Source organism: Mauremys reevesii, linkage group 1 (genome assembly GCF_016161935.1).
Source record: "Mauremys reevesii isolate NIE-2019 linkage group 1, ASM1616193v1, whole genome shotgun sequence".
Taxonomy (NCBI): Eukaryota; Metazoa; Chordata; order Testudines; family Geoemydidae; genus Mauremys; species Mauremys reevesii.
Window position 1 is genome coordinate 201,253,804 of NC_052623.1, and position 27,655 is coordinate 201,281,458.

At 42.9% G+C, this 27,655-nt stretch overlaps 1 protein-coding gene across 32 annotated transcripts in view; it reads left to right on the forward strand.

Moving 5' to 3' along the window:
• The window catches only part of LOC120403210 (ABI family member 3 binding protein), a 315,866-nt gene that overhangs the window by 79,063 nt on the left and 209,148 nt on the right, over window positions 1–27,655 (forward strand). For all 32 annotated transcript variants that reach the window (XM_039534071.1, XM_039534129.1, XM_039534193.1 and 29 more), the window contains exons 3-4: window positions 14,341–14,409; window positions 17,954–18,086. In XM_039534071.1, coding sequence (XP_039390005.1) covers window positions 14,341–14,409; window positions 17,954–18,086 — 202 coding nt within the window. The remainder of the gene's footprint in view (window positions 1–14,340; window positions 14,410–17,953; window positions 18,087–27,655) is intronic.

Consider the following 27,655-nt stretch of genomic DNA (forward strand, 5'->3'; position numbering starts at 1 on the left):
GCCGGTTGCGGCAGGTTAAAGCTAGCATGCTGTGTCCTACAATAACCGGAGGCTGAGAAAGCGGAACTGCCTAAGCTAAGCCGTAACAGAATCTTCCGTGGTTCCCTAGCCTCCTACATTCCTCCCCTCGCTTTCTCAAGCGCTCCGGTACAACAACAGCAGCATAACCTTGAGCTAATCTAGCAATACAAGCACCAGCATTCCCATTTGTCTGCTTGCGCTTAAACAGAAAAGAAAATTACACAGAGAGCAGAGAAAATTACAGTCTAAGCCAGATTTTTCCTACTTCTATTACATTGTCCGTTACAGGGGGCGGGACTGAAGAATCCCAAAACAACCTCAGAGCTTCATCGCACACATGGCTTCCACCCTGAGGAATTACGAACGAGAAATTCAGTTCCGCCCACACACCTAACGCCCAAATGAACAGAGCAGAAAAAACAACAGTAACCGGTTAAACAGAACAGAACCAAAACTAGATAGTGCACCAAAACCAAATAGTATTTCCTTATTCTATTAGAGCTCACCTTTCATCATGCAATTCTTAACATATAACACCAACAGTACCAAACAAAGCAAACATAAAATAACAAGGGTAAAACAGATAGATGGTGTAAATTCTGCAGGGCTCCCCCATTCATAATTGCTCACCAAACTGTGACAAATTTCTGTTACCAATTCATCCCTCATGTCAGGTGATCAAACTGACCCGGGGGGGGGGGGAATAGAGAAGACACACCATGTAACCACATTTTAAATCTTCATTAAAAATAATACAACAACAATTCTGGCCACAAGACAAACACCACAAGACAGAACATGGAACAAAAAACACAAATTGTACTGTGCCAATAAATCATGGTGAATTGAATGCTGTTCAGCTGGCATCAGTCTTCTCTAATTATCTGAAAGACAAAAACGAAGGTCTGCCCCTTCTGGGCAGTCAATCAGTATTTAAAATATACAAATACCCTTATTGATTTCAGGCAAAACAGGGGAATTATTTCATCAGTTAAATCATTTGCATTAATACAGTTGCTTCCTGGCTTGCTTCTGGATTCAAAGCTATTCACAGCTTAAAGTTTCTTACTTTTAACTTCTGCTTTTAAACACTGAAAGAAAACATCACCACTTATAGTGCCCTTAGGACCTAATACCATCTCAATTACATAGCACTATATACATTCTTCAGCTAATTCAACGAAATTATTTATAGCCAAATAATTACAATCTAATAATTTCCTTGCCTGAATTTATTTAGAACTTTTCTCCTTAGCATTTTCACAAAGTTCAACTGTTGTTCCCCCCAGCAAACATTATCATGAACAGTGACAACTTCCCCCGGGCTCAGTGCGTACATACACTGAGGCTGTAGGGATCCTAATAGCCAAAATGTTCATTGACTCCCTATTTCTATCCAAAATGTCAGGTGCTATTCTAGGGGCACTTGACCATGACTCAATACCACATTCCCCAGCAGGAGTCCCACAAATTTCATCCTGCCAGGGGACAATTCTTTGGTTCTTCACCAGGGTCAGTTCTTAATGTCCTTCCTGGTCAGGAAGTCCTGGACTTTGGCAATGTCAGTGGTGTGAGTGTTTCTTCTTCTTTCCCAACACAGTCGTGGTTCAGCTCCTACAGGGGAAAGGTCACCAGCACTTCACCTTGCCCCCCGCTCTTTATTTTTGCTGTCCAGAACGCACAGTAGAGCTAGAAGGAGAAATAGGCCAATCATCAGTAGGAGAATTCCCCTAATGTGGAGGGATCTTTTTGCAGTGAGAATCATGGGTCCAGGCAGTCAGTCTTTGGCGTTTCACAGCAGTGTTGGTAGTTAGCATGACTTGATAAGGGCCTTTCTAGCATGGAGCCAAAGCAGTCTTACATTGGTGGACTTATACATTGATCCAGTCTCCTGATTCCAAAGAGCGGCAGGGCTGCTAGGGTCTTTTTTGTAGCACTTCTTTACCCGTGAGAAAAGAAATCTAACACATTCCATTGGTGCCTGGCCGAGTTTTACAGCTATCCCAGCGGCTTGGACACAGTCAAGCCCCCCTTTCTCTTGGTTGTCCGCCAAGTCTTAGCTGTAAGCATGTCCTTGACTGGGGCCAGTCTCTTATCTTTAGCTTTCTTCAGTTAACTCATTCTGTTCTTTTTCCTCCCCTTGGCTGCTTTTAACCTGCTCATCCTGTGTCAGGACACCCAGCTGATGCAGCTCATACCGGAGAAGCATAACGGTGTTCCCGGCACTGTCCCAGACTCGGACCAGCCAGCGTAGGATGCCTTCTCCAGGCCCCTGCCCAAACAACTCACTCGCTTGTAGGTCCGAACGACCTCCGGGGCCACGGCACGGGCCTCTGCCTGCGCCGTGCACTCCAACGTCTTCCCGTCCAGGGCCCGCTGCCAGCGGAGCACCTCCTCGTCCTGGGCCCAAAGGGTGGTTAGGAGGAGCCACCCTAGCTCCCCCATCGCCCGCCGCTCCGTCCCAGACTGCCGGTTCGCCCGCAACCGCTGTAAGCTCTCAAGCAGCTGCTCGGACGTAACCTCAGCTGCCTGCTGGAATCCCGGCCAGTTGGCTGGAGCCGCGCAGCCTGCCAAGGTCCGCGCTACCGACCCCCAGCGTTCCATCTGGGGCCACCCCGGTATGCGCTGTAGGGACAGCAACGGCTTCCCTACCTCCCCTACCTTCTGCCAAAGCGGCATCGTCTTCCAGAGCACCCTGCTCGCTGTGCCACTTGTTATTGCCCCAAAGGGTCTGAGGTACTCTGCAAGAACGAGACCGACTCCACACTGAGAGTAATTGGCTTTAATGAAGGTAAAGTGACACATCTGCAACGGGGACCCCAAGCGTTGCTGTCACTGAGACGGGGACCCAGCGCCCTGTAGCTCGGCCTGGGGTGAAGTCCGAAAACAAACACAAAGCATGCTCATTTTATACAAACAGCAGCATATCAGCTCATACATAATGCAATAGAAACTCTCCACCCTCTGGGGCTTCCCCCCTGGCCAACAGCCAGGGGCTTGCCACGCAGCAGTCCCAGCCGGTTGCGGCAGGTTAAAGCTAGCATGCTGTGTCCTACAATAACCGGAGGCTGAGAAAGCGGAACTGCCTAAGCTAAGCCGTAACAGAATCTTCCGTGGTTCCCTAGCCTCCTACAGTTATCTTCTGTGAAGTCTGAACTTCGTTAAAGTTAAGTGAGAGTTCATATGGCATCCTAAATAGAAAGATAATTAACATGGATGTGGGACAAAACACAAGCTGAAATTGAGTATTTAGTATTTTTTCCAAAGTTGTTCCATGAAACAAAACAGTAGGAAGGTAGAAAACTTAACTTGGCAGTGAACAAAACTTGGCACCTGTCAGAGACCTTGGTCTCCTCTTTCTTTGCTGGTTTCAGAGTAGCAGCCGTGTTAGTCTGTATCCGCAAAAAAACCAGGAGTACTTGTGGCACCTTAAAGCCTAACAAATTTATTTAAGCATGAGCTTTCGTGAGCTACAGCTCACTTCTTCGGATGCATCTTTGCTGTTTCAAACCTCCACTTCACCTGGACTGTGTTTGTTTGATGCTACCTTAACTCCTATTTTAATGTTTTAATACATATTGTGGCCTGCTAATTTTCTTCTATTAATTTGAAAATAAAAGTATCCTGCACTTAGGTCATGTCCTAACTCGTGTGTGCTTGGTTTTTAATGGCTGGAAAGAACTGGATCATTTAACAAATATAAGTAAGATGTTAAGGGAAGATCAGACTATTAGATTTGGTCTTTGTCTTAAGCCCATGTGCAAAATTTTAATATTTCAAGGGATCTAGGTTCCAGAAATTTTTTCTTTTTTTTCCCCCAAAGCCATAAAACACATTGAAGTTATGTAAAAAAAAGATTATATTGTCCCAGAATGGAGAATATTGAGCAACTCCTCTGTCCTGTTGAATCAATAGAAACTTGTCATGAGTTCGTGAGACAAGGAGCTATTCAATAACACCTGGACAAACCTTTATTTAAAATAATGTCTTTCTAAAGATTGGAGGTTTTGTTACATGAAAATTTGCTTGGTGAAATAGATCGATCAGCTCGTAGAGTCGCTGTCTCCAAATCAGTCTTCATTTGGGCAGATGGCAAAACATACTAAATTCAGTAAAAAAAAATTAGTACCCATAAAATATAACTCAGGGTACACCCTAAACTGAATGAAATTCTTTAGACAATTTTACCAGAATTTAACATATTTTCCATGATTTGTTGAGTCTTTAATTTTGCATAGGTCAATATACTTTAAACTTGAGATGTTTAAATGGAATCAAACAAAAGCCATTGACTTCTGAAAACAGGATTTCTGCATCTAAAATAGGACCAGTGAATGCAAGTTAAGGTTGCATTTTTCTAGCATTCTGGAAAGGAAGTGTTTTTTCTGATCAGTTATCTGTTAAACAAGAACAGAGGAATATACAGCATTTCATGCTCAGCTGCCAAAATTAAAGGCTTGTTTGGATCTAACAATTGTTGATTTCAAGCCAGCTCCGCTTTTAAAATGTCATATTTAGCTATTAAGTATTGGAGTATGAAATTCTGGTGGATGACTGGAAGATTAAACTCTCTCTCATTCAATCCCCTTCCTAGAAATCTACCATTCTTGGATGTAGCTTCCGGTGTGGTTTAAAAAAAAACCCCAAAAAACCACCAAAAAAACCCAATCCAGCTGAAGCTGGATCCTAAACTTAATATAGAAGAAATGTTGTACTGACAAGAGTTGTGTCTCAAGTCCAGTGAAGGATAAGGGGCCTGATTCTCAGCTGCCATAAAATGGCATAGCTCCATTGAAGTTGACTTGGGAGTTACAGGTGTTCAGTTCCTTTCAAAATTTGGCTCAGCTATGCTGAAGATCTCCAAGGTAATTGAACAGACTGTAAATGTGTTATGAATCATTTTCTTGCAAATGTATAGGTATCCTTTATACCTCCCTGTGAGAATTTGGTGTTAAGTAGGCTTTGAAGAAGAGAGCAGCCTTTAGGGTTCTTGCTATTTAGCTTGTTGTTTTTGAGCCATTCTTCTACTGTATATAAGTAAAAATTGATTATTTAACTGCAGGCCTCAAAAAGGGATGTATTACTCTGTTAGTAGGGTTTTTTTTTTGCAGTATGTTAATGTTTAGTATAGCCAATGGACAATTCTTCACTGGCCCCTGAAAGTGAATTGGTTGTCTCAGTCCAACAATTGGTTTCCATGTCACAAAAAATCATCACAACAATTCCCATCAATATGTATGTGTGATGGTTTGTGAAATCTATATAAAATTTATTAATTCTGATTGATTCTAGGACCTCTATGTATAACTAACCATAAGTGTGTATTGAATCAATCATTTGCTGACAGGAACCATGTCACGTATCACACACCCTGTCTGGAAGTAGCTACAGGAAGAAGTAGTTGTTAACATGGGATGTCTTTGCCCTGATAATCAATGGATTTGCTAAAGAGATTGGCTAAACTGAAGGAAAGTGGTTATCCCAGGTTGCCTTCGGGGGGGGGGGGGGGGCGGAAATGTTGGAAAAATGGAAATTCCTCAACGGAAAAGGAGAACAAAGGAGAAGGATGTTAGAAGCTGCTGTGAAGACACATGCTCTCTGAGCTAGGGAAATCATTTCGCCACCCAACCTGAATGAGCTAGAGAAATTGTTTAGGGGCACAGAGAGAGAATATGAAGGCTGAACAGGAGGAGAGAAGGGTCCTGGTATCCTGAAGGGAGTGACCAACAACCCCAAGGGCTTTCGGAGTAGTGAGGACACCGGAGGGAGGGTTTTTGTATGCAGGTTTTGTTGGTTTTGGTTGGATTTGTAAGTCTCTAAGCTTTCTTCTAGGAATACAGTGATCATATGTTTAAGTTACTTTGCAAAGCTTCTGAGTTTATTGCTGTAACTATCCCTGAAGGGTTAATATGTAACCCGGGGTGACTAAATTACTGGGGAGATTTGTGGGATTCAGCACTGATCTTGGAGCCTAGGACAGCTGGACATCCAGGAAGGGATACTAGTCTGGGCGTCTGTACCCCAGGACTGAGCTTGAGGGTATCTCTACAGAGCAACTAAACACCTGTGACTGGCCTGTGCCAGCCAACTTGGGCCCACGGGGCTTGGGCTGTGGGGCTATTTCATTGTTCTGTAGACTTCCTGCAAGGTAGGAGGGTTCCAGAGTCTAGGCTCCAGCCCGAGCCTGGAAGTCTACATAGCAGTGAAACAGCCCTGCAACCTGAGCCCTGTGAGCCCGCATCAGCTGGCACAGGCCAGACACATGTCTTCAGTTGCTGTGTAGTGTGACAGATTCAGACCAGAAGAATATAAGAGAGTGGTGGAAGGCAGGTATATTAGCCTTCAGAATGAGCAGGTCCCTGTTCCCTGGATAGCCAAACAAAGGCTATTCCAGACCAATTAAGACATCTGACTCCAATTAACCAGTTAAGGCCGTTGGGCTAATGGAGACAGCTGGGACCAATCAAAGTCCCAATTATACTGTTTAAAAGCTCTCTTTCCAGTGCCCTCCAGGAGGCCGAGGTGAAAGGAGCTGGAGGAGAGGAAGCATTGCTGAATCGTGAGGTAAGGATGAAGCTAGGAAGAGGGGACCACGGGGGAAGTGGCCCGGGGAATCAAAGTGGCATCAGTGGTGAAGGGGAAAGCCACCAACAGCTGCTACCATTAGGGTTCCTGGGCTGGAACCAAGAGTAGAGGGCGGGCCCAGGTTCCTCCCTCCCCCAAGAGGAGAAGGGAAGCAGGACTCGGTCCAGGCAGGAGGCTGAACTGCACCTACTGAGCAACAGAGACTGGGAGGTATTCCCCCTTCCCATCTCCCATACTGGCCGATGATGAAAGTAACTCAATAGGCTGTGACTCTTGCCGCTACTCTGAGAAAGGGAAGTCACACTGAGGCCTTATTGAGTTTCTGAGGCCACTTAATCCATCCAGAAGCACATGACCCACAATACAGGCTCAGAACTTTGTCACAGTAGATATACCCTGAGAGGCCAGGGCCAGAGACAGAGCCTGGATGCTGCTCAGGTTCAGTGGGATTAGCAGCATGCAGGTCCTAGTATTCAGATCTAAACAAATCAGTCTGGTGAGTGTCCATCAAGGGGAGCATAACTAGGTAGGTGACAGTGCTTTTCAGCAACACAGAAGCCAGTGATTCAGTCAGCATGAAGACTCAATAACCTTCTCACTCAAATGGGAGAAACATTAAATTACAGCACAGGACTGGGAGTCAAGAACTCTAATTTCTAATCTTGGCTCTGCAGTAGACTCACTGTGTGAAACTGAGCAAGTCACCCTGCCTTTCTATACTTCTGCTTCCTCATCTGCAAAATGGGATAATACTTCCCTACTTTACAGGAGTATTTTAAGGCTAAATTAATCAATTTATGTGTGGTGCTTGTTTGATGGCTTTCATCAAATGGCTGAAGAATAATAAGGTATCTGAACCTGATGGAATCCCGGTTAAAATCTTCAAAGAAGAGGGAGAAGAACTGGCTCATCAGCTTACATCTTAATCGTCAAGATTTGGAATGAAGAAGAAATCCCAGCTGATTTTAGGGATGCCATGATCATCATCATCTTCAAAGAAGGAGACAAATCAGATTGCGGAAAGTATCAAGGAATTGCCCTGGTGTCCATTTCTGGAAAGATTCTTGCCAGAATCCTCCTCACCTGCTGCTTCCCTTGGCCAAGGAAATCCTCACAGATTCACAGTGTGGATTCAGACCATCTCGAGGTACCATCAACATGATCTTCACTGCCCACCAACTTCAGGAAAAGTGCCACAAGCAACATCAACATCTGTATATAGTCTTCATCAACCTCATGAAAGCATTCAACTCCATCAGTCGTGAGGCTCTGTGGAGAGTTCTCCTTAAATTTGGATGCCTACCAAAATTTGTTGCCATCTTCCAATCCTCCACAGCAACATGTCTTTGATGGTCATCAGCAATGGATCCGAAAACGGACCCCCTCCTAGTCAAGATAGGAGTCAAGCAAGGCTGTGTCATCACTCCAAGCCTTTTCTCCAGCTTCCTTGCTGTCATCCTCCATCTCATTGCTGACAAGCTCCAGGCTTGACATCCAATACAGAATGGATGGCAAGCTTTTCAATGTCAATCACTTTCGATCCAAGACAAAGCCTATCACTAAGTCAGTTGCTGAACTCTAATATGTGGATAACTGTGCCCAGTGCACTCACTCAGAAGATCTTCAAAAAACAATCAACACTTTTTCAGAGGCCTAACTCAGCCTCATGTTTAACATCCAGTAAACTAAACTGCTCCACCAACAGGCTCAGAATCACCAGGATCCTGCTCCTGTAATGCAGCTCAATAAAGAGACCCTGGAGAACATTGAGGACTCAATATACCAGTGCAGTTTTCAGATGCTTGAGAAAACGTGTCTTCAAAGATTGTGATATCAGGAATCAAACCAAGCTTCTCATGTACCAGGACATTGTTGTTCCTGCTCTCTTGTACAGTGCTGAAACCTGGGTCATGTACAGTAGACACCTCGAGGTTCTTGAATGATACCATCAACAATGCTTCCGAAAGATCTTCCAAATCAAGTGGGATGACTGATGCACCAAGCCAGAATCTGCAGCATTGAAGCTATGATCATCCGCCGCCAACTTCATCGGGCTAGTCATGTTCTCTGAATGCCAGAAAATCTACTCCTGAAGCAGATAATTTTCTCACAACTGAGCCATGGTCGACAGTCCAGGGGTGGGTAAAAAAAACGCTTCAAAGACACCCTCAAAGCCAACATGAATTTATGTCAATATTGCACATCTTCATGGAAAATCCAATCCCTTGATTGATCAAAATGGAAAAGGACTTTGTGGCAAGGATGCTAGTATTTTGAAATCCAACAGAGACAACAGGAAATGGAGAAATGGAAAGGGAGGAAAGAACGTGCCGCAGCCCAATTTAACAATCCAGATCTGCCCCTTCCACTGGGAACTGTCTGTGCCAACTATGACAAGATCTGTGGATCCCAGATTGGTCTCATTAGCCACCTGCAGAGCCCCCAGCGATAACTGGCCATCGTTTTATTGGACGAGTCATCCTTGAACTCCAAGAGATTGCCGACAACGGTGCTTGTATACTATGTTGATTGGCACTGTACACATACATACAAATAAATTAAAATAAACTATGATCTTGTACTCTTACATATGCAGTAAAATGTTTGGGTCTGCTCCATAACCTCTCCCAAGCATATTTCTATATTATAATATGTTTTGTTAGCACAGTTTAGACCTGGATTTTAATGTTGTCAAGACTGCAACATGAACTTTACTGTGGGATTTAAATTGTTCCAGTTTCATAATCATTGACCTTGATGAGGATTAACATAACAAAATACAATGTTGACTTAAATTTAGTTTAGTCATTTTGGCTCTAATGTCAGACAATTGGTTCCTAGCCCTATCCATTATAACAAAAAAAATCCCTTTTGAAAAATAAAGTGCTTCCTTTTAAAATAGTGTTATCAGGGAAATGATGAGCTCATTGGAAAATGTGGCTATGCTCTATTCTTCACATGGAGTGTACTTGCCAACCTCCATGAAGGGTGAGTGAACAACGCCCAACATAACACATTTTTTCTGAGAACAGATTTCAAATATAGAACAGAAAGAGATTATAAAACCAACAACTGTATATAAATATTAGATTTTATGATCTTTGGTGTGTAGGGGGAAGGTGGGTGGAAGAAGTTTATGCTTTTTGAATAAACCCTTCATTATGGTAAACCACATCTATTATGTGTTGCTGCACATCCTATTCCAGACTCTTCTCTAATCTCATAAATTGAGTGTTTTTTTCTGCTCAGTATTTGGATGGGAGACCCCCCAGGATTAACCCAGGTTGCTTCAGGAAATAGCAGGGGAAACTGGCAGATCTAAACAGCCTTGATAATACATTTCAGACAGCCAGTAGGCCTTTTATTAATAAAAATGCTGATGTGGTGCATTCCAAGGAGCAACATTTGCTCTTCATGAGCCAATGCAAAGTAAGACAAGACTTAAAACCAAGTTTGTGGGCGTTAAAGATTCCATGGCACTTTGTACAGGGATAGAGGGCAATGTGATCTCTCACTCACTCCTCCAGTAGAGGATTGAGTTGGGAGAACAGGAAAACCAAGTCAGTATTTTCAAGGTTTGGGGTGTTTAAAATTAGCCCCTTAAATTCTACTACTGTTCTTTGTCTTGCTCAGCCACTAACTGTGTGATCTTAGGCAAAGTCATCTTGTATTGGACTAACCTCTGTTTGTGAGAGACGAGCTTTTGAGCTACACAGAGCTCTTCTTCAGGTCCGGGAAAAGGAACTCTTAGTAGCTGAAGAAGAACTCTGTGTAGCTCGAACATTTGTCTCTCTCACCAACAGAAGTTGGTCCAATAAAAGATATTACCTCACCCACCTTGTCTCTCGGATAATCTGGGATCAGTATGGCTACGACAACACTGCATGATCTTAGGCGAGTCATTTAGGCTTAAATTGTCACGTGCCCACTAATTTTGGACACCCCTGTTTTGGCTGCTCAACTTGAGAAACCCATGGGTGTTAAGAACCTCACAGTTCCAATTGATTTCAGTGGGAGCTATAGGTGGAAAATCCAGGCACTTAATATCTTGAATTGAGCACCAAAAATTAAGTCTTTTGAAAATGTAAGGCCTTAATCTCTCTTCTCTGAGTTTACCCATCTGTAAAATTTTATATTAATAATACTTACCTCACAGGGCTGTTGTAGTGTTTAAGGAACTAATGGTTTAAAGAGTTTGAGATTGTTAGATAAAGGCAGTACCATAACTTTTTCTCAATAATTTTCAAACATTACAAATGATTTGTTTCAAACTGTGTGATGAATGAAGTTTTGGGTTAGTTCCTGTTTAATTTTCACTACATTTCTGATTCCTGATTGAGGTTTTGTGTACACTGAAAATTTGCATCAGTTAACTAAAATTGATTTAAAATCGATCTTGTAAAATCAGTTCAGATTCCTAATGCAGATGGTGTTAAACCAGATTAACTTTACTGCATTCAGTTTCTTTTAATTCAGATATAGTCTGAACCCATTTAAAAGCAAGCATTAAACTAGTTTAAGTACATCTATGTTATGGGTTTCCACCTATTTAACTGTATTTAATTGATTTAATTAAATCAATTAAATATCCGAGCAACTTTTCCAATACAGAGAAGGCATCAGATGTGGTAGTCTAAGATTCCGTCTGCGCCTCCCCACACACTTAAACAAATAAACAAATAAAAAAACAGCTTTTCCCTGGCCCTTTCTTTATATACTTATGTAGAACACCAGTGAAAGTTCTTCTCTTTGGTTTCTTTTAATTGCAGTACTGCTTTGTAATGCATAATGATTGTATCTTATAGTAGCACAATGACTTTTATGTTGACACCCATATTTAAAATTGTAGGTAAAACAGTCCAGATCAATTTACTGTGTTGCCAAATTCTGCCCTCAAATATGCCTACCCAACGCCCATGATTTCTGTTAGAGTTGTGCAGACATATCTGAGAGCAGAAAGGGGCATTAAATGTTTTAAAGGAGTAGAAAGATTGGTTTATCTGATCTTTGATGTCTCAGGAGTAAGGAAAATCTCTATTTTCCTTCCTTTTTCTGAAGATAAGTTTCCCAAAACTATTAACGCTCCTCCCCTCTGAACATTGTTTTAATCAAACAGTTTATTATTCTAAGCTGTGGGGTGAAGTTATCTGGCTTTCACTGTCAGAAACATCTCTTGAACTGCAGCCTCACAACATGAGTTTGTGCTCTTTGAGGGTGTATCAAACATACTGAGAATTTGTTAGCCTGAGTATAAAAATAACAGCAAGACTTGATTTTGCTTCATTTCATTGTTTCCTATGAAGAGCAATATTTCCAAAGATTTTACAAGCTGGTTCTCAATCAATCCAGCCAGCCAGCTAATGACTCTGACTCTTGAAAACAGCTGTAGTTCTGACTTGCAACTCTAGCTTTATGAAATGGTAATGCTACTCTAGCAGGGCTCAGTTTAAAAACAAAATTTTCATCAGTTTCAAATCCTTTGATTTTATTTAGGGGGCTAATGGCTATGGGATTTGTTGTTTTTTTTTAATTTAAATGTAGCATCTTTAGCCATTATAACAAGGTGCACTGTATATTAAAAAAAATAAAGTGGGGTTAAGATTGAGGCTATGTATCTTTTACTTAAGGATAAAAATTTTATGAGAACTTTGTAGTTTTCTTAATAAAATAAATAAAAATAGAAAACCAGGATACTGAGTGTTAAGATTAAATTTAAATAAATGTAAACATTTGAAAGTGTGGAAAATGCACATTTGGCTGGCAAGAAAATTGCTAGCAATAGCTCAACTATCACATTAAAAATATTATTTGTATTTTAATAGTAGCCGGAGATCCTAATAAAGATCTGTGCCTGTTGTGCTATGCATAAGATGTAGTTCTGGCCCAAAGGAGCTCATAATAATAATACTTGCATTTATCTAGTGCCTTTATCCAAAATTATCAAAGCATTTAACAATTTAATTAAACCTCATAGTATCTCTTTGAGAGGGGTAAGTAACATATTTAATTTTACAGAGGGGGAACTGAGGCACATGCCAAATGACTTGCTCAAAGTCCAAATTCAGTCAGTGGTGGAGTGGAGAATAGAACCGAGCACATCTGACTCCCCCTGCTTTGCAGTGGCTGCTAGATCATGCACGTATTAAATGATTAAATATCAGTCTATGTGCTTATACTCTGGTTTAGTTAAAGTGGTATAAACTAAACTGGAAAAAGGCACTCTTACTCTGGAATAAGTTTGTCCACATGGGGACTTACACTGGTATAACTATAGCAGTATAATTTTACCTGTATAACTATGCAGGGGAGTTTCACCAAGTAGACAATCGTTGAGCCACAGTGGTTTCCATCCCCTCTCTACCACTTACATGCGCGTGACTAGGATTGCTAGGGTGGGGGAGCTTCCAAGGTAACCTGTGAAAGTCCTATGCTCCAGGAAACTCCACCTCTGTAGCAACAATAGTCATCAGACCCTTTGCCTCTTAACATCTTAATGAATATCTTCACTCAGGACATGTCTACACTAGAATCTTAAGTCAACCTATCTTAGATTGACAAGACAATCAATGTAAGGAACACAGTGTCTACACAGACCCTGTGTCGCCCTAACTACACCAACATAAGCTCTACACCTCTTTTGGAGGTGGAGGGCAGGTCTACACTACCGCTTAAGTTGATCTAACTTATGTCAATTAGAGATGTGAAACGGCACCCTCCACTTCCTGAGCATCACAATTTTCACATAGTCCACACCAACGCTATGTCAGTGGGAGATGCCATTCCGCCAACATAGCTTGTCTCCAGCTGACATCGCTTGCGCTTCTTGCCGAGGTTGAATAATTATGCTGATGGGAGAGCGTTCTCCAGCTGGCATAGCGTGTCTTCACCAGACATGCCACAGGGGCACAGCTGGATTGACTCAAGTATGCCGATGTACACTTGCCTGGAGTTATGTCTTTGGTATAGTAGGGCACTTACATCAGCAGGAGCAAGGCTGTAGTGTAGACACTGACATAGTTAGGTCGACATAAGGTGTCTTATGTCGACCTAACTCTCTGTAGTGTAGACCAAGCCTCAGTATCACAGGCATTGACTTTTATTTTTCCCGGTGGGTGCTCCACCCTCGCTCTTCTTCCCTGAGACCCCGCCCTCACTCTCCCTCTTCTTGCCCTCAAGCACCTCTCTCCAGCTGCCAAACAGCTGATCGGCGGCCCCGCCATACAGATGTGGCTAGGGAGTGCTGAGCACCCCCTGTTTTTTTCCCGTGGGTGCTTGAGCCCCGTAGCACCCACAGAGTCAGTGCCTATGCTCAGAATCCTTTGGATTCCATCCTCTACTCCATTCCCTGCCCCATCCTGCTGCTTCCCTTTCTGTCATCACCACTTCTTACTTTGCCCACTTGTTCCATCTGTAAGCAAATAACATGTAGCCCTAGTAGAGTAGCTAAAAACTTTGTATCCCATCACCTTGTACCCTGCTTCCTCTCTCTCTTGGAATGTCTGTTTAGACTGTAATTTTTTTTCATGTAGGGATGTGTCTTTTGTTTTTTTAAAATTTCTCTAATAGTGCCTAGAATGTTTCTGGATTGCCGGTGAATAAATCATAGACTGGAAAAAAAATTACAGAAATTGTTAAATCTTAATTAAATATTCCACTATTCACCAGGAATAATTAATTGATCATTTTTAAAAACAAATTGTGAATTTAAACTAATTACCAAATTGTTATTTCCAGATGCTGAGCCAAGATACTTGATTACGGTGCGAACTGCACCCGTTCCAAATCACAAGAAAACCTGCTCAGGTAATGTAACATTACCACATCTTTTTATATACAGTCAAATCAAGACAGAATATTGTTTTTATTTAGTGTGGATCAAATTTTCTGATGTGAATGACCAAATCCAACATTTGTGTGATTAAAATAAAAATGTAGGGATGTACATCTACACAGTATTCACTCACGGATGTTCTGATTAAGAAACCTAGATGCAGTTTTTGGAGGTCCTTCTTTATAATAAATTCTCATTATGAAAACTGAGATTTAACATATTTCTTTTTTCTAGAATATGGGATCAAAAATGCATATGAAAAGTTGACGTAGCTAGTGGGAATGTTGATACACAATTATAAGTAATGGATCCTGTCTTGAAACGTACTGATTTATAATCTTTGGAATTCTTGGGCTTGGGTTGGATAGGAGATTAATGTTTTATAATCTCTCCAAAATGCCAGCTAGGAAGCTTTCTCCCGTAGAAATTTTAATGCATTCCATTGATGAAGTAAAGGGTCTTTATTTATATATATAATATTATGAGAGACACCAACTTCACTAATACACAGTACTTAAGGGAAAGGATGGTCTTCTGGCTAAAGCTGCAAATCTAGTAATAAAGAAATCTGAGTTCTGTTTCTGGCCTTTGCTACAGATTTCCTGTATGATCTTTAGCAAGTCATTTCAGCATTCAGTAATTTAGTTCCTAATCTTAAAATGGAGCTAACTCTCTGCTTCACAGGGGTGTGGTGAAGAATAATTGATTAATGTTTTTAGAGTACTTGAGATCTTCAGATGGAACTTGTTTAATGATCTGTATTTTCTTGGGCCTAATATATTTGCCAGAGCCCTTGCAGGCATGAAGCAATATTTTTCTCCATTAGATGCACATAGAAAATACTTGATAACAGATTGCTATTTAACAGCTATTCAGGTACAGTATTTAAAAAAATAAACTGCCTAAAGCCACGGTTTAGGATTATTAATTTTAATAGCTGCTTCAATCATGGGGAATTTTAATTGGATCATTCCCACTAGAGATGGACCTGAACCAAGTTTCCTGATCAAACACTGCTAAGTATGCATAGCTTTGGATTCTGGTCCAAACTTTGCAGCTGACCTCTTTCTCTATAATGGGCTAGGCCACAACTCCAGATGCAAGCAGTCTTGATCTCTGGGGAAACTTAGTTCTGAAACTTGCATTCTCTCATTCTTAACATCATCACTACATAACTTAAATTAACATTGGCACATGCAGCAATGTCACAATCAAATATTTTTTTAACTAGGGTTGCGAGAACTAATTTAAATAAAATAACATCCTCGAATTTCAAGCATTACTGCTTGTCCTCTTGTTGTAAAAGCTTTGTTTATTTGACAAATAGTAGTTAAAGACACTCCTGCTCTTGAAAGAGAGACATAGAAAGGGCAGAATGTACTGGGAGGCAATGAGGAAAGGTGAAGTTAATGTAGACTTTTCCCCCCTTTATCTTCTCTCTTCAAGTGTTAAGTTGAAGAAGGCATTGGACTGATGTGAGTTAGTGCTTGTGTGGACCTCAGGGAAGAAATGAGTCTTTATGATGGTCACATGGTCTCTTGCACTTCTGTGACACTGCATACCAGACTTCATCTCCAATATTTGCAGGATTGGCTGAAGCTAGTCTGCATACTTGTAAAGCTGGAGTCCAGCTTCACAGAGCTCAAAGAGAAATTATAATTACTGTAGAAGGTTCAGAGTTTGAGTTTCAAAGTTAGAAACCTCCAAGAATGATCTAAAATTGCTTTTCTATTAATGATAATGTCTGTTTCAACATATAGCAAGGTTTCTCTTTAGTATATAATACATCTATCTAATCTATATCTATATCTAATCTAAACCCACAACAGTTACAGATGAAAAACGGACTTTTCTCTTCTTGTATTTCCATGTTCATGTCACCCTTGGTTCCCCAGAAAGCAAATTTAGAAAGTGATTTCACTGTAAAGAGAATATATGCCAAAAAGTTTGACAAATAAATGAACTATGAAAACAACCCCCCCAAAAAACCCTATAAGAATACAGGGAGACTGGGGAATCTAGCCTACACATCAGGCAAATGTTTGGAGTTTTGCCTTTCTTTTTTAAATGTGGTACATTACATCACAGCACACTTCATCTAAATGGGAAAAAAAATCCCACTTTTTTTCTGTGAATATGCTCCTAATCAATGTAGTGTAAAAACACACATACTACAGGGTTTTCCAACTACCTGCAGACTGCTTGGAAAAGCAAATCTTGCTTCCTTGTGGACTTACTGGGAAATCCCCTTAGAGCACAAAACCACTTCTTAACCCTTTGGAGGTATCATTGATAAAGAGGTGAGGAACTCCTACCAATGGCTGAATAGCACTTCCAATTTAAGGATCAAGAGGCATGAACAGAGAACTGAACCAAGATTTTTGCCAGGCAATGCAGATCACTACCCTCTAGATCATTGCACTAGCCTCAGGCATTAGCTTTTAAAACTTTATTTAAAAGTTCTTCATCTTTGTTTTATTGTATCCTTCTTCTCCATGGAAGTCGCATAACAGTCCCCGCCACCTCCTATCCAGGGCAGAAAGTGATTCACTGAGGGGAGCAGAGCAGGCAGCTGCTATCCAGGGCAGCAGCAGCAGAACCATGTCTGGCTCAATTCCCTGAGGAGCCCATGGGGGTACAGAGTGAAGCAGACTAGAGTTCCTTGCCTTCCCTCCCCTCCTCCCCGGCCAGAACCTCTCACTCCTGCAGGCTCCAGAGTTTTTAAAATACATGGGCACCGACTGGCCAGGTGTCTGGGCTAGAGCAGGCAGCAGCGGGGACAGCACACAGGTAGCCCCCAGCAGTCAAGGAGGAGAGGAGCTGCTGCTGGGCTGGAGCCGGGCCGCACTCCCTCACCTCTCCCTGACCACCCGGGACTCCCTGCATGCTTTTTTTTTGCAGCTACTCTGGGCAGGCCTGGACACCTGGCTGGCTGCAGCCCCACATCACCCTGATAACCACATTGTGCCCCCCCCAGAAGGGCATGCACGCCCCACAGTTTGGGAACTTCTGATCTAGAGGGATGATTGCACCACTGTGTTCAGAGTAAAACTAAATTTCAAGTATTGTGTAAGAGATGAGGAGTTAAATTGCTTGATTGGTGAGGGACAGACCTCACCAGACAGAGGCACCACTCAAAATTTGTCAACAATCTTAAGTGAAATAAGTTTGTAAGGTTTCGTTTTATTTCAGACCTGGTGAAAAGTACTGCAGTCAACATGAAATCATTACTGCACATAACTCATTATTACTGATGATCCTTGCTAGGGATATAGGGAGAAATATTCACTTTGAAATTGAATATTCCTTCTCATATTTAAAGAGAAGGATGTGTGCGGGGTGGGGAGGTGATCCCTTCAAGTCGGGATTGAATTCACTTGCATTATACCTTCCCTTTGAATTTAGAGGAGAGATTAAATCATAATTCTTTCATTCTCTTAACCAGCCACAAATATCTCCCCCCCAAATAGAGAAAATCTAAGTGTAAGTAGAATTGTCTGTATGTTTCTTATACAGGTAAGACCAAGACTCAAAAGCCTCTCCAGCTGGTGATTGGCACTTTGACCCCGACCTCTGTTTACCTGTCCTGGGGCATCCTAGTCAATCCACAGCATGACTGGACTGCAATGAGTAGCTGTACTAGTGACAGGTAATACACCAAAAAAGCAGGTTAAGTGAAAATAATGCAATGTTTTATTAACATTTAAAAGAAAACGGCGTGAAGGTAAGTGGCTGACCAAATTCTGCCCAGGGCCAGCTCCAGGTTTTTTGCCCCCCCCAAAAAAAGCCGGTGTGCCGCCGGCTGCCAAAGCAAGAAAAATAAAAAAAAAAGGCCGGAGTGCAAGTGCCACCTCTTGAAAAGTGCTGCCGCAAGCGCATTCTTGGAACACTGGTGCCTAGAGCCAGCCCTGATTTTGCCAATAGCATGACATCACTGAAGCAAAGGTTCTCTTCTGTATGTGTAAATCAGCAATTAGCAAGCACTTTCTTGCCTAAAGTTCTGATTTAGGCAGATGTTTACATGCCAAAGTGCTGATCTTGTGATTTCACTGCAAGTCGTTTATGTTGTAGAGCCACAGTACCTGAGTCTTATCTCAGTTACACTGGTATAAATCCGGAGTAACTGAAGTCAATGGAAATATGGTACTGTAAAACCGGTTAAGTGAGAAAAATTAGTCTTCACTGAAGCGCTGACAGAAGAAAGAACAAATCAATCCTTTTGTATCAGAGGGGTAGCCGTGTTAGTCTGGATCTGTAAAAGCAACAAAGAATCCTGTGGCACCTTATAGACTAACAGACGTTTTGCAGCATGAGCTTTCGTGGGTGAATACCCACTTCTTCGGATGCAAGCAGTGGCAATTTTGTAATTATACTTTTTTTGTTTCCTGTATTTAATCTTTTGAATTTTATTTATATTGCAGTATACATAGAAGCTAAGAATTATTAGAATTATACTTATTTAGCCCAACTTCATGCAACTCTGCCCACAGCTTGAAAAAAAAAAAGGATGGCTCCTCCCTGTGGTTTAATGTTGCCTTTTTAATTCCAGGAGAGGAGCAAATCCTTTCGCATTGTTAGTGACCTCTAATACTGACTGATTTAACAAAAGATTCTAAGCCTTTCTTCCATGTTTTAATTTTGTGACACCTTTTTGACCAAGGATTATACCCTTGCTATATGCCTGGGCAGCAACCATAGCCGTAGCACAAACTCTGCAACTGGAAGGAGAGAAAGAGGTTGTAGTTACAAGCAACTAGGAAAAGCATGACACATGGTTCCCTGCACCCTTCAGTCCACGCACTTACTTTCTCACAGTGACTGACGGTATTTTTCTTGGATCCTCCTAGACCCAGACATTAAAATTCATGCTTCCTAGCAGTCCTCTGCTAGGTTTTAGAGTTAGTCAGTTATTTCTATCTGCTCACCATTTACTGGAGTCAAAGCATATTTACATCTACAGGCAGTCCTTGGAGTTACGACACAATTGGTTCCTGAAAATTGTGTCGTAAGTTGAAACGTTGTAACTCAGAACTACAATCCACTCCATTGCAGGACCGAGTGTCATAAAGCTGAAACCAACTTTGTAAGTCAAATCAGGGTGTCAATTCAGTAACGTCATAAGTGCTATTTGTCATAAGTCGAACGTCGTAAAATCAAGGACTGCCTGTATTTTTTCCATCCTATGGTGCAATAAACTCACTTGTAACGCATCCATTTCTCAAGTCACCATGGATATGTCTACGCGGCAATGGAAACCCAAGCTCAGACTCTGGGTTGGACCTAAGATCCAAGGACCCTGTAGGGTTGGAGGGTCTGAGCCGAAGTCAAGCCAGGACCCAAGGTTAGAACCCTATTGCTTTGCAGGTGCAGGTCCCCCCCACAAATTTAGATCCTGGGAGTCCTCTAAAAGTATCTCTCAATCACATGGGCCAACTTCCTTTGTCTTCTCTATCCCAAGAATCTTCAATTGACTCCAGGGGAAACAGAAGCAACTCCCATTGGTGTAGTGCAGCAACTTGGTGAGTCAGCATTTAATCCTTCCATTATCTTCTGACCACCAAGGTGCAAAGACACCATCAGAGAGCCTTCTGTGTTTGCAATGGATACTGACAAAAAGCAGTCTTTTGCAAAGTGTTCTGCTTCACGGTCACAGGAACACAACCAGATTTTGGAAAATTTGTGGTGTGAGGTCAGCAAAACAGTGGATTTTGGTAAGAGTAGCAGGAACAGCCGCACATATCAGCAAATAGCAAAGAAGTTGGCAGCATTGCAAATATACTGGACTGGTGACCAGTGTAGGGAGCAGATTAAGCATTTCAAGATTGAATACAGGAAAACAAGGGACCAGAACTGCACCTCAGGCAACTTGCCGACATCATGTCCGTTTTATGAGGAATTTAACCAGGTGCTGGGCTCTGCTCGCAGCCTGGATCCAGTGGTGGTGCATGATGACCCTGTCAGCCAGGATGGTGCCCTGCTGGCCCCAGAATACAGGTTGGGGACTGGTGGGAGCCAGCAACAGCACATCCTGCAGCCAAACTGAGGAGCTGTGTGCTGCTCCCCCACCCACCCACCCACCCAAAGGAACAGCCTGCTGCGGTGTCTGCAGCAGACACAGATGGGACAGAAGCTGCCGTAGAGCCTGGTAAGTTTCTGGCTCCATTATGTTTGTTAATATATGAATGGGAGGAATTTCCATTCTATGAAGCAATGCAACAGTTATTAGAAGCCCCAGCTAGCAGCATGGATCTGCTAATGGTGGATTGTGTCCCAGTGGTGTGGCTCCTCACCCCTCCCCACCTTCCACCACAGGGAGTTTAAAATGGCAACCGGGAAGTGCAAGCAGTAAAAACTCCTTGAAAGTGATTTTTTTCCTGGAAGTACCCATTAGGGTATTTCTGCTTCTTAAAAATAATAACCTTACATTGCAATACCTGGAAGTATGCCGATCTGTAACTACTCAGCGGTGTAATGAGCTGCTTGAAAACAGTGAACTGGGTGAGTGCAGGGAGAGGTGGAAATGTGGTCCATTTCAGGTAAAGGTAGCCTATGTGTCCATAGGTGACACAATCATTTGTGCCAGATTCAACTGGGGTTTGAAAATTTCCAGAAATGTGCCAGGGATGTATGGGGGATGCCTATGGAACTCTGTGCTTTGGCGTGCAGTCATAACTGGCTAAGCCATATGGAAACTAATGCAGCATCCTGATGATTTTCTGATGAATTCTGACCCAATCCTGGGTGCTGATAGATGCAAACTTTTCCTGAAGCAGGAACTCCAAATAGGTACTCAAATTTTGGGGAAGGGCATATTTTCCATGGCCACCTTGGGAGCTGCCCAGCCCATTCCATTCATACTTCGGTTGCAGATTTCCCCCTGGCAGTTTGGATAACATCTCCCTTTGCCAGTTGGGCACTACAAGAGCAGTTTCATGTCCTCCATTTCTTTTATTGTGATTTACCAGGCTGCGTCCAGAGAGCATCTCTGGTCTGAAGCATCCGTCTAACAACTTAGTGATGTTTAATTTGGAAAAGTAGCATTTTATGTCCTTGAAATTCCATGAGGATTTTTTCTGTGCTCATATACTGAGGTATGTGAGACAGTAACCCTCAGTGTCTTGTCCTTGTCCAACCCCTCAGTTAGTACTGGCTGTAGTATCTCCACAGCCTGCCCAACATACTTTCATGGACCATTCTAAGTGTTACCCTGAAAAATTGATTTTGGGATTCTGCTATAATACCCTGCCTATTCTCCTCCCTAGTCTATTCTTGTGGAGATATAACTTTCCAGGGTTGTTAAGGAAACATTAAAGAACACAGATATAACCTTCCAATAAACTAATAAAGTAATTGACACAGGCAGTATTCTTTTCCAAAACAAAATATTTTATTAATGTCACTAATAATCCCTAATACAGTGTATTTTAAAACCTTAAACAAAATGCAAAATTCCAGACACAAATCCTTTATTGGTAGCTAAAGAACATTCAAACTACAATGGCATATAGTTCAAATGATTCCAAGCAAAGCGATTAGTTACAAGTGGCCAGTTTGTAACAATTTACTGACAGCAGATCTTAAATTTGCATTTAAGTTTTACATAAGATACAATTAAAACAGACACACACTTCAAGCATACACATATTTAATATGTGTAAGCTTGAACTATACTACACTAAAAACTATATTAAAAATTGGCAAGCTTACTTTATAAATTCATTGGTATCAGTTTAAAATCACTGTTGCTACTTTATAAATTCTTTATTATTTTTCTTTAATCGCTGTTCAGCTCCTGGTCAGCCAGCTTTGTTTTGTTCTGGTTTTCTTCTCTCTCTCTCTCTCTCTCTCTCTCTCTCTCTGCAGCAACTTTTCTGACTTCTTTCCAGCAGCTTTCCTTTGGCTTTCCTCACTCGTTTCCCATTCCTTCATCTGCTCCTGACTGAATCCCAACCACCACCTCTCTCTCTGACTCGAACTTCAACTGTGAAACTTCCTGCTAGCAGTTGGCCTTTTATGCTGCATTGTGGCTCTTTCCTAATATACCATATATACTCGTTCATAAGCTGAATATTTTTGGAAAAAAAGTGATGCATCAAAGAGCAGGGGTTGGCTTAGAAATGGGTCTACACCAAAATGTGGTGATTTTAAACTCTATGGAATCATTGAACTGAATATCTAATACATTGTCATTTTGTTTACCTGGAGCGTCTGCAGGCATGGAGCCCCTCAGCTCCCTGTGGCCGTGGTTCGCCATTCCCAGCCACTAGGAGCTGCGGAAGCGGTCCCGCAGCTCCCATTGCCTGGGAACGGCAAACTATGGCCACAGGGAGCTGGCAGCGCCCATTGTCTGGGAACGGTGAACCGCAGCCACAGAGAGCTGAGGGGCTCCAGGCCTGCAGACGCTCCAGGTAACAAAACATCCTGACCCACCAGCGGCTCACCCTGACGGGCTAGGAGCTAAAGTTTGCCAACCCCTAAAATATAGGGTTGGCTTATGAAAGGGTCATACAGTTTTTGCTATTTTTACCTAACCATCTTGGGGGGTCGGCTTATAAATGAACGGGCTAATGAACGAGACTATACGGTCCCTAATTCTATTCTTAGAAGCAATTACCTCACAAATGCCCAGTATCAACCATTACTTCAGAGTTCTGATTAACAACTCTGACCTTCAAAGCCAGTTCTGACTGGTGTGAGTGGGCTATCTCCAGCTAGCTGCTCCGTTAACTGACCTCTCTGTCACCCACATGCTCACTAGCCACCAGTCTTGCACATGCTCACTGTTGTCCTTTACCTCAGAAATGTGATTCTCCTCTCTCTCTCTCTCTCTCTCTCTCTCACACACACACACACACACACACACACACACACACACACACACACACACACACACACACACACACACACACACTTTTGGCTCTTTGCCTGGGCACCATTTTAGAAATCCTGAGTTTTCGACTGAGCATGCTCAGGGTCCATATCAGGGTGGAGTGACTTTTGCTTATTCAGAGTAAAGATCAGCAAAACAAAGTAGAGACTGGAGAATTTCTATAGTAACACAAGAGGAAGTGTTTTTGTGATGAACTTATGGTTGAAGTTCTGGACAAAGTCAACAAGCAAATCCACCACCAAAGATGGACTTGTGGCTAGAGGCAAGAGGAAAGGCAGAAGCTGGCTGTGCAGTTTGAGGACAGGGTTTCAGCATGAGAGCAGGCACTTGCTTTGCATTTCCTGGAACAGGAATGGCAGCTAAGGGAGGAGGACAGAGTTCAACAGAGAGAATTGTTTGAGAGCTGATATCACTAATGGTCACAAGAGTACCAAGCCCTGCTGTATTGCACACACCACGGCCTGTGTCCCCTGTGTGGTACCCTGGGATTCAGTCCGGAAACAGCTTAGAAAACTCCATGGCTCTGTGGCCCATGTAATCAGGTCGCATGAGTAGCTAGCCAGGGCAACTTAACTCCATGTAATCCTCTGTATTTCCTCCCTCCTCTGTGGATGTCTCGACTACCCTCCCCCCTTGCCAAGTGTGCAGCAAACCGGGAAAGGAGAACAGAGAACATACCATGGTAGTGAGTTTCTGTCTTGCACATGGCTGACTTGTTTGCACTTGTTCATGCATTTTTTTGTTGTTTTTTCCCCCTGAAAGGTTCTGTTGTTGTTTTTGGTGTGGTAATGGCGGCTGGCGTGCCTGGCGGGGGGGAATGTTGTACTTTTCTAATATACAGTGGTGCAAGTAGGGCGGTACAGTACACCATACCAGTAAGATATTTATAGCCAGTACTCCATATTAGAAAGAGGAGCAGAACGTGGGGCCGCCGGCACAAGCCCTTCCACACAGCTGTGTGCCTGTGTCTCCTGTCTGGGGTCTGTACAGAAGCCCGGACGGAGGACAGAGCTGTGGGGGTGGGGAGCGGGGTTGGGGGTGGTACAGCCATGCCGGAGGAACTGCTGGCGTGGGGTCTTTAGCCACTGTGGTTCTGGAGAGGCCTGCATTCAGAAGTCTCCAGTGCAGGAGGAGGAAGACAGAGCCGCCACCCCAGCTAATGTGGGATGGATCATGAGGAGGGGACTGGGAAAGCATGGATGGCCTGGGCTGGGGGCAGGGTGGGAGGAGTCATGCGTGAGGTCACGTCCCCCCCCTTTAGCTGGTGCCCCCCTTTGCATCCCTCCTATAAGTGCTGCGTACCAGTAAGAAATGAATTCTACTTGCACCACTGCTAATATATGTTTATAAAACTTTTTTTTATGTTATCAAGAAAGTTTATTGTGATCACTGCATCTCATCATACAATGTGTATTTAAAAAAATAAAGGTAAACATGATCAGGGACAATTAAGAATTAGTAAGCAAACACTATTCCTCTGTACAGTTAAGTACATCTATCCATACTTCAATCGCTTCCTTATATGAATCCATACTGTGAATCATCCCCCGCCCCCCATTTCATAAGTGGTCATGTCATCCATAAGCACATTGCAATCAGGCCTCCACCCCTCACTATGCACTGGACCCCCCTCCTCCCCAATCAGTGAGCCCCATCCCCACCCTCTACAAGTACATTCATAAAGGTACTATTCCCCCCTTCTTTTGGGCTATGCCAATCCATAATGAGTGAGCACAAAGCATCCCTGATTTCTGTTGCCAGGGTGCATCCGTTTCCAGCTGTGGTAGGTGCATTTTTTGGCTGAGGGTACCGATTCAATGGCCCCTTGCTGTCATAGGTCCATTAGGGAGAAATGGCTCACCTCTGGCTTAGAATGTAAGAACATAAGAACGGCCATACTGGGTCAGACCAAAGGTCCATCTAGCCCAATAGCCTGTCTACTGACAGTGGCCAATGCCAGGTGCCCCAGAGGGAGTGAACCTAACAGGTAATGATCAAGTGATCTCTCTCCTGCCATCCATCTCCATCCTCTGACAAACAGAGGCTAGGGACACCATTCCTTACCCCATCCTGGCTAATAGCCATTAATGGATTTAACCTCCATGAATGTATCCAGTTCTCTTTCAAACATTGTTATAGTCCTAGCCTTCACAACCTCCTCAGATAAGGAGTTGTACAAGTTGACCGTGCGCTGTATGAAGGAGAACTTCCTTTTATTTGTTTTAAACCTGCTGCCTATTAATTTCATTTGGTGACCCCTAGTTCTTGTATTATGGGAATAAGTAAATAACTTTTCCTTATCTACTTTCTCCACATCACTCATGATTTTATACACCTCTATCATATCCCCCCTTAGTCTCCTCTTTTTCAAGCTGAAAAGTCCTAGCCTCTTTAATCTCTCCTCATATGGGACCCGTTCCAAACCCCTAATCATTTTAGTTGCCCTTCTCTGAACCTTTTCTAGTGCCAGAATATCTTTTTTGAGATGAGGAGACCACATCTGTACACAGTATTCAAGATGTGGGCGTACCATCGATTTAGATAAGGGCAATAATATATTCTCCTTATTCTCTATCCCCTTTTTTATGATTCCTAACATCCTGTTTGCTTTTTGGCCACCTCTGCACACTGCGTGGACATCTTCAGAGAACTATCCACGATGACTCCAAGATCTTTTTCCTGATTTGTTGTAGCTAAATTATCCCTCATCATATTGTATGTATAGTTGGGGTTATTTTTTCCAAAGATTGTGAAGAGCACAGCAAGCCACAGTAATGAAGACAGCACTGATATGACACTGGCATCCAAATGGGTCTGTAGACACCCCTCCAACGGGCCTTCAATCTGCCAAAAGCACATTCAGCAACCATTGTACACCTGCTGAGAGTGTAATTAAACAGTCTTTTGCACGGGCCTCTGAAAGCAGGGTATGATTTCATAAGTGAAGGCAAGAGGGGTATGCGACATAACTCAGGATAACGGTGGTGACAGTAACTCCATTTATGACAATGTCATTTGGTGGGAGTAGTGTCCCAGCCTGCCCACGAACACAGATTCCTGACTGGTGAAAAAAACAGGCATCGTGAATGTTTCCAGTGCAGCCCATTTGACATTCATAAATCAACCCCTGTGGTCCACAAGGACTAAATAACAATGGAGTAGTATCCTTTGTGATTTAAGTTGACATGTGCTCCTTTAGGATGGCAAACTGTGAACACATGAGTCCTGTCAATGGCTCCATCGCAGTTTGGAAACCCCATACACTCAAAGCCAGCAGTTACTTCAGGAATATCTTTTATGCCTATGACCCTGGGATAAACCACACACCTGATTGCCTCAGAAACCTCTGCCACCACTTTACCCCAGTTGACTTGTCAACACCAAACTGGTTGGCAACAGACATGTAGCAGTCTGGGATAGCCAGCTTCCAGAGGATTATAGCAACCCACTTCTGGACTGACAAGAGTGATGCATGTCTCTTTACACAGGAGGGTCGGGGCAAGCTGTTCACAAAACTCCAGAAATGCACATTTCTTCATGCAAAGGCTTTGGACCCGCTGCTGGTTATCCCAGGTCTGCATGATGATGTGGTCTGACCAGTCTGTGTTTGTGGCCCTGCTCCTGAAGTGCCGACCTACGTAGGGGGCATTAGTGACTGTTTTGAGTGTCATGAGCAGTATCAGCCAGTTAAAGTTTGCCATACGTGGGTACTCCTCCGCCTCTGCTGCTGCCACCTCCTCCTCCATCATAAGCTCTGTCTGGTGCCTTTGGTGGTTCAGAAAATACCACCCAAGACTCCACCAGTGTCTCACGGATGCTCTGCTGATTTCCTGACACAGGAGTGAAAGCGCAAGCAAGAGCAGTTTTCCAAAAGTCACCTCCTCCATGTTACTGGCTCCAGTAGCTGGGAGGGCACAGATCAAAATACTGCCCGACAGGATGTGTTAGCGGGGTGCTCAAACTTCCTTTAACATACAGGGTGGACGGTCAAGTTTTCCCACAGTGCACCAGTGTCAGAGGGCTAAAGCAACCACATTTAAAGAGGAGTCTATGGAGTCTGGGATATGGTTGGTTTGACTTAGGGCTGTGCTGTAGTGTGGACACAAGACCCCCAGGTTTGAGCCCAGATTAGAAAATTCTTAACGTAGGGTTAACAATCAGTGTAGATACTTAAGCCCTTGGTTCATTAACCCAGGGTCAGCTGACTCAAGTCCCGCTAACTCTGGGATTATATTGAAGTGTAGACATACCCCAAATGTCTCCCAAAGACCAGGTACTTGTAAGAGTTATTTAACTACTTAGCTGAAGCCTGTGTCAGAGTCACAGGT